The sequence below is a fragment of the Phragmites australis genome, chromosome 24, assembly GCF_958298935.1.
Source record: "Phragmites australis chromosome 24, lpPhrAust1.1, whole genome shotgun sequence".
In the NCBI taxonomy this organism is placed as follows: Eukaryota; Viridiplantae; Streptophyta; class Magnoliopsida; order Poales; family Poaceae; genus Phragmites; species Phragmites australis.
Window position 1 is genome coordinate 12,230,755 of NC_084944.1, and position 13,760 is coordinate 12,244,514.

General features: G+C 41.6%; 1 protein-coding gene and 1 pseudogene across 1 annotated transcript; one reads left to right on the forward strand and one right to left on the reverse strand.

The window, feature by feature from the left end:
- Positions 1 to 230: 230 nt before the first annotated feature.
- On the forward strand, positions 231 to 5,398 carry LOC133907370 (glutamate--tRNA ligase, cytoplasmic-like). The gene is made up of 7 exons (XM_062349395.1): positions 231 to 410; positions 1,255 to 1,395; positions 1,832 to 1,928; positions 2,017 to 2,170; positions 2,257 to 3,332; positions 3,421 to 3,885; positions 4,865 to 5,398. The coding sequence occupies exons 2-7, from the start codon at positions 1,259 to 1,261 to the stop codon at positions 5,081 to 5,083; spliced, it is 2,148 nt and encodes a 715-aa protein (XP_062205379.1). The 5' UTR covers positions 231 to 410; positions 1,255 to 1,258; the 3' UTR covers positions 5,084 to 5,398.
- A 2,426-nt stretch (positions 5,399 to 7,824) lies between these two features.
- On the reverse strand, positions 7,825 to 8,823 carry LOC133907193 (uncharacterized; annotated as a pseudogene).
- Positions 8,824 to 13,760: the final 4,937 nt, after the last annotated feature.

A 13,760-nucleotide genomic window follows, 5' to 3' on the forward strand; every position in this document is an offset into this window, starting at 1 on the left:
AGTCACGAAAGTTTCTCCCGTTCAGCAGGCAAGACCTTCCTCTCCTCGATTATTAAATACGCTGATAGTCGAGGTCTACAAAACTTTGTTCTCGCCCGTTAAACGGACGACAGTAAGTAGACTTTATTATTTTTGAAACAGACATTAATTTTGAAAAAATATATAAAATAAAAATTCCAAATATCAAAGGCGTGATCAAGGGTGAGAAAAAAAGGTGACCGAAGGCGAGTTCTGTTATCTGGGTTGGACTCGACCAGACCAGACATCCCAACGCGCCGCGCCTCCTACGGTTCCTCCTACCGCCCGCCGCCGCCTCTGGTTTCTGACGCCGCGGTCGCCGGGTTCCGCTGCCAGCCGACGCGCCATCCCCTTCGCCCGGCTGGTTCCTGCCGCCGACCGCCACCAACCGGGTGAGCTCCCTCGTTCGTTCCTTTCTCTGCTCTTCCTCCGGCGGCGCACGTAGGGTTTAGGGACGGCAATGGCGGCGGCGGCGGGGAGCTAGCTGAACAGAGCGGCGGGAGGGTTGGGAGGGAGTGGAGCGAGCAGTGGGGTCAGCTAGCGGAGAGCGGCGGTGCCCTTGGTGAGGGAATCTGAAGGAAGAACCCTTGGGGTGGTATTTACGTGAACCCAAACCCTCTAGTGCTACATACTCAAGCTTCAACCCTTGGCGGTGTGTGTCCATTTTTCGACATCATGTACTAGCGAAAGATGTCATAGTGATGCATCGATTACTGATGTTCTAATCTAATAACTTCGTGCAATTCTACTGGATCTAGTGGAGCAAAACTTAACCAGAGGGTCGGTGGAACTGTCAGAACATAATTGATCTATCTGACTTTGAGGAAGGATAGGGTTATTGTCATTTGTAGTTGCTGCGGTAACCATAGTCTCCTCTAGATTTAATGATAACATACTGCGCATTCGCTGGCCTGTTCCAAGTTTCCTATTTTCTTTTAAAACTGTAGACAACGTGAACTTTGTTGGGTAGTTTGCCACTGATTAAAAAAATAATGGTTCATTTATTTTTGCAATAAGAGCTTCTCCAGAATTGAACCGTCACGCATCGCTCGGTATCTTAGAGCATCAAGATCTTTGCACCATCAATACTTTCCCTGTGGTTATTCTTGTGTTAACATGCCTTGATTCTAGGATAAAGGGAGAAAAACTAACTGTAGCCTGAATTTTTCACATTGTGCTGCAAAGCTTACGTGTTGCTTTCTGCTAATTTCTGGTTCCTATCTGTTTCAAAAAAAGATAAATGGAGGTGAAGTTAGCATTCTCCCAGGACAGCCCACCGATTTCAATCATTTGTGCTGCTAAGGTTGCAGATGTCCCCCTAACAGTTGATCCTAGTCTTGCTGCGGGCTCAGGACCCACTCTATGGTTTGATTCTGGGTAAGTTCTTGCTCCTCTTCTTGGATACACTTTTTTTTGTTGGTTACTTGATGGAAACACTTTGTTGACTTTTGTATGATATTTTTGAATTGGGATTGTTGTTATGTGTGGGGGTGCTGTCAAGCAACCTGGAGTTGTTGCATGAAAACAATGATGGTTGGAACATCATACGCTGAATTGAGCACCATTTATTTCGGCAACAACTATTGTTTTTTCAACTGGTCATTATTATCCTCAGTAGTATATCTACTAAGATTTCACTTTTCTATGCTGTACATGTTTGATGTGTGCCATTTGCTTAATAGAGTGTATGCAAATTTGTAAGTTCTCGAATGATTGAGTGCCATCTGATTTATTTGATTTCATTTATGTTTTGGTTTGATTCACCATCTGGGAGTTTATAGTTTCTCATAGATCCATTTGTGCTCTTGTACAGAGAATCACTCCATGGTATCAACCCGATTCTCCACTACATTGCCCGTGGTGCATCTTCTTCCAGCTTTTCTGGCCAGAACGCTGTTGAATTCGGACATGTATGCTATGGCCAAGCGCTTGTTTAAAGGCTGTTCTATTGTTGTGATTGTTTCTATATTCTGAATTTCTGTTGTTAATAAACTGCAGGTTGTTGAATGGCTTGAATATGCCCCCACCTTCCTTTCAGGTTCTGAATTTGAAAGTGCCTGCTCATTTGTTGATGGATATTTGGCATCCCGGACTTTTCTCATTGGTCATGGTCTGACAATTGCTGACATAGCAGTGTGGTCGAATCTTGCTGGTTAGCTATGGGCTTCTTTCATCCTTCTTTGTTCAGGCTTGTCCTAGGCATTCTAATGTTTACCTTATTGCATCTTCTTCCTTTAGGTATTGGGCAGCGATGGGAAAGTCTAAGGAAATCGAAGAAATACCAAGATCTTGTCCGTTGGTTCAACAGCATAGATGCAGAGTACAGGGACACACTGAATCAAGTTGTTACTGCGTATGTTGGGAAACGAGGAATTGGAAAATCTCCTGCACCAAGCCTTAAGGAAAAGGTCCATGATTCAAAGGATCCATCAGCACCAGAAGTTGATCTCCCTGGTGCAAAAGTTGGGGAAGTTTGTGTTCGTTTTGCCCCAGAGCCTAGTGGTTACCTCCATATTGGTCATGCAAAGGCTGCACTATTGAACAAGTACTTTGCTGAAAGATATCAAGGGCGATTAATAGTTCGATTTGACGACACAAACCCTTCAAAGGAAAGCAATGAGTTTGTCGAGAACCTTCTGAATGATATTCAGACATTGGGAATCAGATACGATGCAGTGACATACACATCTGATTATTTTCCAAAGCTAATGGAAATGGCTGAAAGTTTGATTAAACAGGGGAAAGCATATGTTGATGACACACCAAAGGAGCAAATGAGGAGTGAGAGGATGGATGGTATTGAATCAAGGTGCAGAAATAATACTGTTGAGGAAAATCTGTCATTGTGGATAGAGATGATTAATGGAACTGAAAGGGGTATGCAGTGCTGTGTGCGGGGTAAACTTGACATGCAGGATCCTAACAAGTCACTCCGGGATCCTGTTTACTACCGCTGCAATACTGATCCTCACCATCGTGTTGGTTCAAAATACAATGTATACCCAACGTATGACTTTGCTTGCCCATTTGTTGATGCATTAGAAGGAGTGACGCATGCTCTTCGGTCCAGTGAATACCATGACCGGAATGCACAATATTATCGAATTCTTCAAGATATGGGGGTGAGGAGAGTGGAAATATATGAATTCAGCCGATTGAATATGGTTTACACACTTCTCAGTAAAAGGAAGCTTCTTTGGTTCGTACAAAACAAGAAGGTCGAAGATTGGACTGACCCTCGTTTCCCCACTGTTCAAGGCATAGTACGTCGTGGCTTGAAGGTTGACGCGTTGATACAATTTATACTCCAACAGGTTTGTCTATGTACTAATGTGTTCTTGCTCTGTGTTCTTATTTCCTGAATGTTAAATCCTAATTTTATGTCCCTTTTTTTTGTTGAAGGGTGCTTCAAAAAATCTCAATCTTATGGAGTGGGATAAACTCTGGACGATCAACAAGAAGATAATTGACCCAGTGTGTGCAAGGCATACTGCTGTGTTAAAAGACCAGCGTGTGATCTTCACGCTTACTAATGGTCCAGCAAAACCATTTGTTCGGATTTTACCACGGCACAAGAAATATGATGGTGCTGGAAAGAAGGCTACAACCTTCACTAACAGAATTTTGCTAGATTATGCTGACGCATCAGCTATTAGTAAGGGTGAGGAAGTTACCCTAATGGACTGGGGGAATGCTATCATTAAAGAGATCAAGATGGAGAGTGGAGTAATAACAGAACTAATCGGAGAACTGCATCTTGAGGGCTCTGTGAAGGCAACAAAATTGAAGATCACATGGTTACCAGACATAGAGGACCTAGTCCCCCTCTCCTTGGTGGAATTTGATTATCTCATAAGAAAGAAAAAGGTAATGTAGCAATTGCTCCAAGTTGAATTCAACATGGAAGCTTCTTGAGTTCACTTTTTCTCATTTTTATTTCTTCTTTGATGTTGATATGCTTTCCTTGTTCTAATATTTCTGCATAGGTATGGTAGGTTCATCCAAAGTATAATTGTTCTATTTGCTTAGCATTGTTAGTATTCGTTCTTTATATCTGCCAGTGTCTAATTGTCTGAAATGGAAAAGAAAACTGACACTATATCCATTTTTATGTGTGACATCTGATGCGTCATCTACTATACCATAGTCTACTCACGTGTCTTTGTGGAAGCACATCCTTTGCCTTTAGATTTTTCTCTTGAAAAAGAAATAAAACCATTCTAACAAATCCCTACTGTACATTTAGTTGAAGCTGGCACCTCATATACCCATCGTCAGACATGTAGCCATGTCAAAACTCAAAATATTGTGACATTCAACCAAAAAAGTTTATGTTTTCGTCACTCATTGCTTCAAGTTTATTGCCAGCATTGTGTTAGCTGTGTTTTTCAAAGAGATAATTTCATGCATGAGATGGTGTATGTGTGTCCATGATCAGTTTGATTTTAGAAAATATATATAACATGTTATTATTTGAGTTGTGTACTGTCTTATATAATGAATATGGGGGGCGGGGTGGGGGGGGGGGGCGCAACAGATTACAGTAAGAGGACTAAGCTGCATTGAATCAAATTTCATGTTCATTTTCGTGGCATATTCTCTTGCTTTTCATGCTGGTTACTTAGTTTCAGCTTGAGATTAGTGTGCTGCTGCAAGAAAATCTATGCCGCATCTTTAAAATATACATTTTAGATTCAGCTAGATGCAATGTTTGTCTCTGAAGTCCAAAGGCTTAGGGTACAAATCCGTGTTTTGCTCATCTTGTTAAGCTTTTTTGCTTAGAAGGCATCCGTGTTTTTTTTTAGCGAATTAGCACTGAATAATACCATTTGTGGCATGTGTGCAGCTGGAGGAGGATGAGGACTTCCTCGACAATCTGAACCCTTGCACTCGACTAGAGATCCCAGCCCTCGGAGACCCAAACATGAGGAACCTCAAGCGTGGAGAGGTAATACAGCTCGAGAGGAAAGGTTACTACAGGTGTGACAGCCCGTTTATCAGGTCCTCGAAACCGGTGGTTCTGTTTGCAATCCCAGACGGTCGACAGCAGGCCTCACTGAACTAGGCGCCACACTACGGATGGGCATATGGAGTTCCTGAGTTGACCTACATTCTGCAGTCAACTTATTGTTGTATTAGATAGACACTTGTCTCATACTTTGATGAGGCTTGCCGGCCATGTTTTTTTTTTTTTGGTTCTACCTTTGTTCAGGATGCAAGGTGAATCCAGTTGTTCAGAAGCTTAAATTTCTCAGGTACATAAGACTGCCATCTCAGATGACGAGATGCTAGATGCATGGCAGGCCCATCCTGCCAACCAATAACGCAAGAATTTTGAATTCTATCAGTGGATAAATGGCATGAATTGCATTACAAGATCGCTGAGAATTAATATAGTGTTTGTCTTCTCATGCTAGCTGTATAAATTAGTGATCCGTCCAATCGTACCAAGTCTTAGCCTATATTAATTTGACGATCTTGTAAGAGGTAAGCCACATGTACCTCGTTGCTGCTTTAGATTGCGTTGCACTTGCAGTCCCATGTAATGCTTGTTATTTTAAGCCACAACACTTCCAGTTCAACTTTTTGGGGAACTGAGGTGAGAACTCTTTCTGGGGTTTGGCCTAGAGCAAATGTAAACTAGACTGCATGGTGGTACAAATGATATTAGGGCACCCGTACTGTGGGTAAAAAGGGGATCGTAAGCAAAAAAAATGTGAGTCTTTAAGACCCGGTCTTATACATTATAAGATGGAATCTTAAGTTCTATATTGCTATGTGTGGTATTTAAACTTGAGAGTAATAGAATATTGTTTCTATATTGATTCTCCCCTCTCCCCTCCAGCACTTGCTAACTGCCACCAACCGAAGCTCTTGTAAAGAATTTTTGTTTATTTTCGAGTGAGACCTACCTTAAAGTCTAGTTCGAGTCTTAGGTCCTGTTTGTTTCAGTTGTAGATTGTGAAAAACAGCTTATAGATTGTGGATTGTGAAAAGCTGGATTGTTACAATCTGGATTGTAAAAACTGATAGCTGTTTGGTAACCTGGATTCTGGGGTGGGTGGATTGCTGTTTTTAGATGTTAATAGTCTGTAATGCCCTTGACTGTTTTGGTGGCATGTTACTTCTTTTGTGACATATTTATTTTGAAATTCGAAAATGCATAAATAAAATTTAAGAGAAACATAGTTAATACCAAAATTAATATTTGTCCATAAATAAAAAAACATAAAGTAAATTAATACAAACTTGAGTATTTATCCATTCAAATAGTCTCTCACAATCATTCTAATCTCACATAGCAAACAAAGCATTAGCAAGGTTATCACGAAAGACATTCGTATCTCCCTCTTCATCACCAGATTCACCATTGCCCCCCACTTCCTTGAGATGAAGATGCTACGGGTATTGGCATGTAATTTTCATCTTGATCACACATGTCAAAATCTTCATCGCTCATAGCACTATCTCGAATAAAGTTATGAAGAGCCATGCATGCAAGTATAATTTTTGCTTGCTTTGTCATTGGATAACTTGGTAAGTCCAATAAAATTCTCCACTTCATCTTCAAAACACCAAATGACCTCTCAATAATATTACGAAGAGATGAATGCAAATGGTTGTATACCTCCTTTTTGCCACTTGGTCGTGGACCTTGTCTAAACTTTGGTAAATGGTACTTTGTCCTTTGTACGGAGATAGAAAACTCGCTTGGTTAGGATAGCCCGAGTCAACAAGATAAAACTTTCCTATAAACACATGGTAGAAGATGAGAAAAATGGTATGATATTGAAACAAGTACTATAAGAAGGCAATATATGAGTGTACCAGGTGGAGGATATGGAAACTTATCACCATATTTGCGTAAAGCATCATTGAACACCCTCATATCATGTACTGATCCCGGCCATCCCGCAACAACAAAGGTGAACCTCATGTCAAAGTCACATATAGCCAAAACATTTTGAGTTAAATATCTATGGCGTCCCACATGTTGAACCAACTTCGACGATGGCACAACAACAGGAATATGTGTACCATCTATTGCACCTATGCAATTATTAAAATATGGTGCAAAACGAGCACCTTGTAGTTTAGGATGCACCGTCCTGAACTCTAGATCTCTTGGTTTCACAATATCTACTGAGAGGAGATAAACAGTATCCAACACTTCTTGAAATTTCCTACTAATTGTTTCGGTTGACCTCACAAACCGGTTTTCAGCTTATTTAAATGACTGTGGAGCCCCAATCATCCATAAAAACATGCCTAGAGATTCAATAGAACTCATCTTACCAGTTGACCCCAAGCCATATGATGATACAAGCAAATCGTGTAGCCTATTAAAAAGGGACATACTCATCCGAAACATGTTGAAGCATGGTGTTGGATTATTAAGGGTACTCATAACCCAATCATGCCCCGATAAAACATATTCCTTTCTCTTGGATTTGTTCAAGAAAGTTGCACCATAGTACGTACCAAACAAGCAAGATATAGCTCTATATTGTTGAATCACATCTAGTTGATTGCGTGCAACCTCAAGTGTTTCATCCTCATCATCACTTCCAATGAAGTTCATCTACAAACAAAATTGCAATACGTCACTAAATAATAACGTTGAAATTATTTATCCATAACATTAGAGATAATTCATGCAACATAAATTTTCAAACACTGGTCCAAACAACATATTACATAGCCATTGTCACAAGCACATAAATTCATAAAACAATAAACAGTTCACTAATTTTAGATAACAAATAATAGATGACTAATAATAACCCTCCTTCTGGCACCACCTCTTCAACCAACCAAGCCTTCCTTCATTTGTGGTTAAAGTCAGGAACACGTCATGGTTTTCAGCTTTGACAAAAAGTTGGCTAGCCATGAAATGCTCCACACTTCCTTCCGTTGCCCCCACACGCCACAGCCAAGCCCATCACTTCCTTGATGGATTCAAACCTCAGTTCTGCTTGCATCACCTTATTGGCTACAACACTATTAGCTTGCATAGTATCCCATATGCCCTTCATTATCTTAACCATAGGGTTCTTCTTCAATGTAGTGCTACTCATTGGGCTTGCCTCACCGCCATATCCTTCACCTCCTTCCTCTCCTTCACCTCCTGCACCTATGCCTTCACCAGGAACACAAGAAGAAGAACCGTCCACAGCAGTAAGGTCAAACATCACCTCAAGCAGTTCTAGACACTTTGGTGGACCATTCTTTAGCTTCTTCCATTCGGCACGTTTCTGAAAAACATAGAAGATAATATTAGTCAACAAGTATCTAGAAAAATATAGAAGATAATATTAGTCAACAAATACCCTAGAAGAACATGATGGATAAGTACCTTTGTTTGTTCCTTCCAGTAGACCTCACTTGCTACCACCGTTCCTTTAGCATTATCCCATCCAAGACCAGTAGCTTTGTTAAGGTACAACCAAAAGTTATATAACCCTTAAGTGAATCCCATCGGTTCTTCAGCTGCAGTTTAGTGTGACGCAACCCTGTCCTTAACAAGTACTTCTCAGCTATGTTCTTATACCCTCTACTTGTCATAACTCCAATAGGCCTATTCCCAGCTTTGATTTCCTCAACACAAATTTCACAGAATGTCGCATTGTTTGAGGTATTCCAATCAGCTTTGTCTGGAACAAAGTCCTCCACCTATTACAAAAATGTTGCATTGGATTGATGCCATAATTGCGGTTAGAGGTTTGTATGTTTTAAAATCACCTCAAGTAGAATAGAGCATGCTGAAATTTTAGGCCTTGCCTCAAGTGGGAGCATAATTCCCATGCGGCCCCTATTGCCTATGGCTTGCTTGGATCTCGGTCCCTGAGTTGTGCTATTTGTGCAGCTTGCATTTTATGATGTTCTTCTGGAAAATTGCAGAATTATTGGGACTATGCTCTATGCATGATTTATGGCCTCCTTACAGAATTGTTCAGTGATGGAACTCTGCCTTTTCAACTGTAATGTTACTGTTTTTGGGTTTCTCTAGTGAAGATATGCAGTTTTTTTTGGTAACATTTTTTTGGAAACGTTGTTCTAATTTCTGACGACTGGTTCTTGCTTTGTTACCTGGTATCAGTTCCAAGCAACTACCAGATGAAACCTAATTACTAACAGATAGCAAAATAACTAGTGTGGAGGATAGATCTGAGCCAGAAATAGCCAGTTCCAAGCAACTACCAGATGAAACCTAATTACCAACAGATAGCAAAATTGATTTGTAAGAATAGTGATTTTTTTTTTGGTTTTCTCACAAGAACAGTACAAAAGCAGTGAATAAAAAACATTCCATAACCAGGACTTCGTACTCAGCTGCCTAGATCCATGCCCTGAAGCATCTGGCAAGTACTTCTTTGAAAAAGACAACTGTTTTTCCGGATGATAAAACTAATTATTAGATACAACTTTCAACTGGCTAGTAAATAGAGGTTCCTCACAGAATGGATGAACTGCTTTTATCCATTGGTTTTCATATTATTCCATTCTGCTAACCTTTTCTTCCATTACAAGTTTACTACTTGCTATTGGTCTGTGCGTCATGCATTATCCCCTAACTGAAAACACATATGATGCATTTTCCATAGTTAGTACTCATTTGATTTTTGCATCCAGAAGATTACTGATCAGAAGCCAGTAGTCAGTCACCTGTACTTCTTGTAACACTTTCGAGTTTTGAGCTTTAATTAACTAGACATTAACTTATCTTTTGCTGTTATGCACATACAGCACTCTCTGATTTGGTTCTGTTGCAGGCAATGGTCTAGAAGTTACAAGCTCAAGCACAGAGGACAAATCACAACATTGGAGGAGAATACACCGGAATGCTTACCGAAGATGGGGGCAGCGGAGTGCCAGCAGATGCTACTGCTGCCATGTCTGCTTCTGGGACGAAGTCCAAGCCAGCGGAGGGGTGAGGCATCCTGTAGGCTTGGGCGCCCGAGGCACGCCGGGCCGCCGTGCCGGGAGGGGTCGCCGCGCTGGGACGGGAGCATCGGGAGGGGCCGACGAGCTGGGAGGGGTCGCCGCGCCTGGAGGGGTCGCCGCGCTGGGACGGGAGGCCACGTCGGGAAGGGTCACCGCGCCGGGACGGGAGGCCGCGTCGGGAGGGGCCGACGCGCTAGGAGGGGTCGCCGCGCCGGGACAGGAGGCAGCACCGGGACGGGAGGCCGCACCGGGAAAGCTCTCTGCACTTGAGCCGGTGATCCACTTGGCGCCGGTAGCCTGAGCTTGCAAAGCATCCCGGAATGCAATAGCGGCAGCGACCTCGGGTGTGTCCGTGTTGAGGTCCAGCGGATCCATCCACGTTGGCTTCTGGCGGCATCGTGTCTCTCGGGAGGGGTCGCCGGCGGCGGCGCCTAGGGTTCCAAGAGCAGCTGGTGTTTTGGTCGGGCGGAGTGGGAGGGGGGCGTGACAGGCTGGGGGAGAAAAGAAGAATGGTAGTGGTGGGTAAAAACACGAGAAGTACATGGGTATTTCGGTCTTTCTCACATTACAATCTGAAATAATCTGGTGGGGAATGGATTGTTGGATTGCAGCAATCTGGAGACTAGATTGTTACAATCTGATTCTAGAATCTAACTGTTTGTTTCAACTTCAGATTATAGAAGCTAGAATCTACAATCTACAGCTGAAACAAACAGGGCCTTAAATGTAAGAGCATCTTTAATAGGTTAGCCAAATTCCGTTCACATCTCCATTTGACTATTCATTCTAAAAAAATTCTCTCTATATTTCTACACACTCCAGTAGAATAGTCAAATCTCATTCTCCATATCTCATTTACCTATATTTTATTCGTAGCGGCTAGTTTTTTTAAACAGCTATTTTTTGCAACGTCTAATTTTTTGCAACGGCTAATTTTTTTTACAACGGCTATATTTCTCCTCTATATATGTAGCACACACTAAACACTAAAATTACCCATATAACTTAGGGTTGTCAATAATTTTAGAAATACATACATTAGTTTAGATGAATATTCGTGATTTTTCCCTAATTTTTGGGAATTAAATTTATGCCTAAAAAATCAAGAAATGTACAAAAGCCATCTAATTTGGGGAATTTTAATTTAAAATTTGTAAGAGATTATTAGTTGTAACCAGTTAAAATGGGTTCTCTATTATTTATTCTATGAGCACAAAAATCGGTGTGGTTTTAGTAGCTTGAGAAGTTCATCTATTGAATTTATAAAAGAGGGGAGGAGTGAAGTTTTGAAGCATTTGGCCAAATTTATGTGTTCTCTCGTGTCGTCTCTCTCCTTTCTCTCCTCTCACCGATGTGCACCGGAGCCAAGCGATACATTGTGCCCGGGATGCCGTCAACGTTGTCCAGCCTTGCTACCCCGCTACTCCTATGCTCCTCCATAGAGGGTGCTCGGGAGGCGCCACAGTGGGTTGGTGGAGGTCCTGCGCCCTATTTGAAGGCCGACGGTATGGTTGGGGAGAGGCAGCAGCAGCTCGATGGTGGGGCTTCCAGCCAAGCGGGAATGCGAGGTGAGTTGGGGAATAGGGTCATGATGGTCGGAGACTTGGAGGACGGGATGGTGAGGGGAGAGTGCCCACTACATTTGGCGAGCCTCTCACGCGATATGGCGAGTGAACAACAATGGCGATGCTGTTGGCAAGGCTACTGGAGGTGCCTTTTCTTGGGATGACGAGTCTTTTGGTGATGATGAGCACATTGATGAGGCCGCTAGAGATGCTCTAATACAAACAGACTTTAAACCAAACCAGAACATATAGAACATATCTTAAAGACTTATTGAGACTTTAAAGACTAGTTATACCCTTAGAGTATAATTCCTCATTACGGTGTGCTTGTGGCCTAGTAGCAGCACATGTGCACCAGGGGAATCCTCTATGGGCATACACCTGCCAATGACATCAGCCCGCCACACCCACCCAAGCACACAAGCCACAGCCATCCTAAGAAACATCTTATTCAGAATCCTTCGTATACTGAAAAGGTACAAAGATTATACCAACTACCAAGCAAAGGGGGATTTCTTTAGCGAAATAGAGTATAGAAAGAGAGAGTTGAGTGCACTACATAATAAGTCATTAAAGAAGACACATTATCACTCACAGCCAACCAGAACATGTTATTAATGTATTATTAATGATGGGTTCAGTAACGACCCGTCACTAATGTGTGGTCTGAGCTGGGACCCAGCACTAATTTGATATCATTAGTGATGGCGAGAGAACGATCTGTCACTAAATATAGTAGTGACAGATCTAAAAGCCCATCACTAATGATGTAGTGGTTCGTGACAGGTAGAGAGGGCACCCTCCTCTAGCGGCATACATATGTTGTTGTAAGCAACATTGTACGCAATGTCTATTATTTTGTTGGCCCTCCTCATGTAGCCTTGTGCCTTCTCAGCATCTGCATTAACATCCTTCAAAATATGCTCTGCCTTTCTACGCTTCCCCTTCCTCACAACCTCTGCTAACAAGGGCCCGAACGTCACCTGCAATCTTAGGTACACAAAAGCATGGTGTGGAATAATCTGTCGGCCTTTCACAGGATCCTGTGCGTGCGTAGGCTGCTCAACACGTGCAAGGGCATTAGCAGCACTAGCGGCAGCGGCAAACCCACTGTAGCATGTCTCACGTAAACTCTTCTGCTGCAAAAAAGAAAACGAAAAAAATGAGACAGCGTACAACAAAAAAGGACAGTCACAACCTGCACTATACCAATAACTACTTGACTAGTCTCAAAATAGTTTGATGCAAAAATAAAAGAGAAATCCAAAAATATATTACGAATCTTAAAAGGCCTATATCGGTTATCAGTTGTTCCATCCGGCCAGACGTCACACTGAGCAAGATTATCAATTGTCTTGCTATCCAACAGTGTACAGCGAGGGGTCGTAAATGGATCAATGACAATTCCGGTCTATAGGTTGTCAAAGTATAATATATGGAAAAAGGGTACAATAATCGGGATTGCAATCGATAAGATATACTAATAGCAATTATGACCAATTACAATCAGATGAAAATAAATAAATCATAATATTAACAAAATTACAACATAATCAAAGGGATAATATCTAAAAAAGGGCACAAAATATGGATTGCAAATCAATTACACACAACAATAGCAATTGTAATCAATTACAATCAGATAAAAAAAGAAAACACAATAACAACCAATTGCATGCAATAATCAAGAATTGTACCCTAATACTATAATATAGAGTCAATACAGTAACCAGGATTGCAACCAAAAATTAAGAATAATAGTTCAACATATAGTAATCAGAATTACCACTCATCTTAGTTGATTCCTTCCAATAACTAATCCTAATTTATAACAGGAAAAAGTACATAGTCAAAAACCAATAATAGATGAAAAGTAAAATGACTCACAATTAAAAATATGCCGCACCCAAGAAGCGGCGGAGAAGACTTCTTGATCCTATCTATCTTCCACTACCGAGCAGAGTCATGCAAGTTGTCAATTGCTGCTTTGCACCAATTAATTCCAGGGATGGCGTCCAAATCTTGAAACCACTTCACATCATGCAGCTTGATATATGCATCAGTGTTCGGGGACAACAAGCTATTGAAAGCTACTGCGAACAACAACCTGATAGCTATATCATCAGTGATTCTCCCATCTCCTGCTTCCCAAGAATTATTGATCATCTTTCCAAGTTCAGATAGTAGAAGCTTTCTATTTCGGTCCCCAAATTGGGCCTCCCTTAGTTGCTC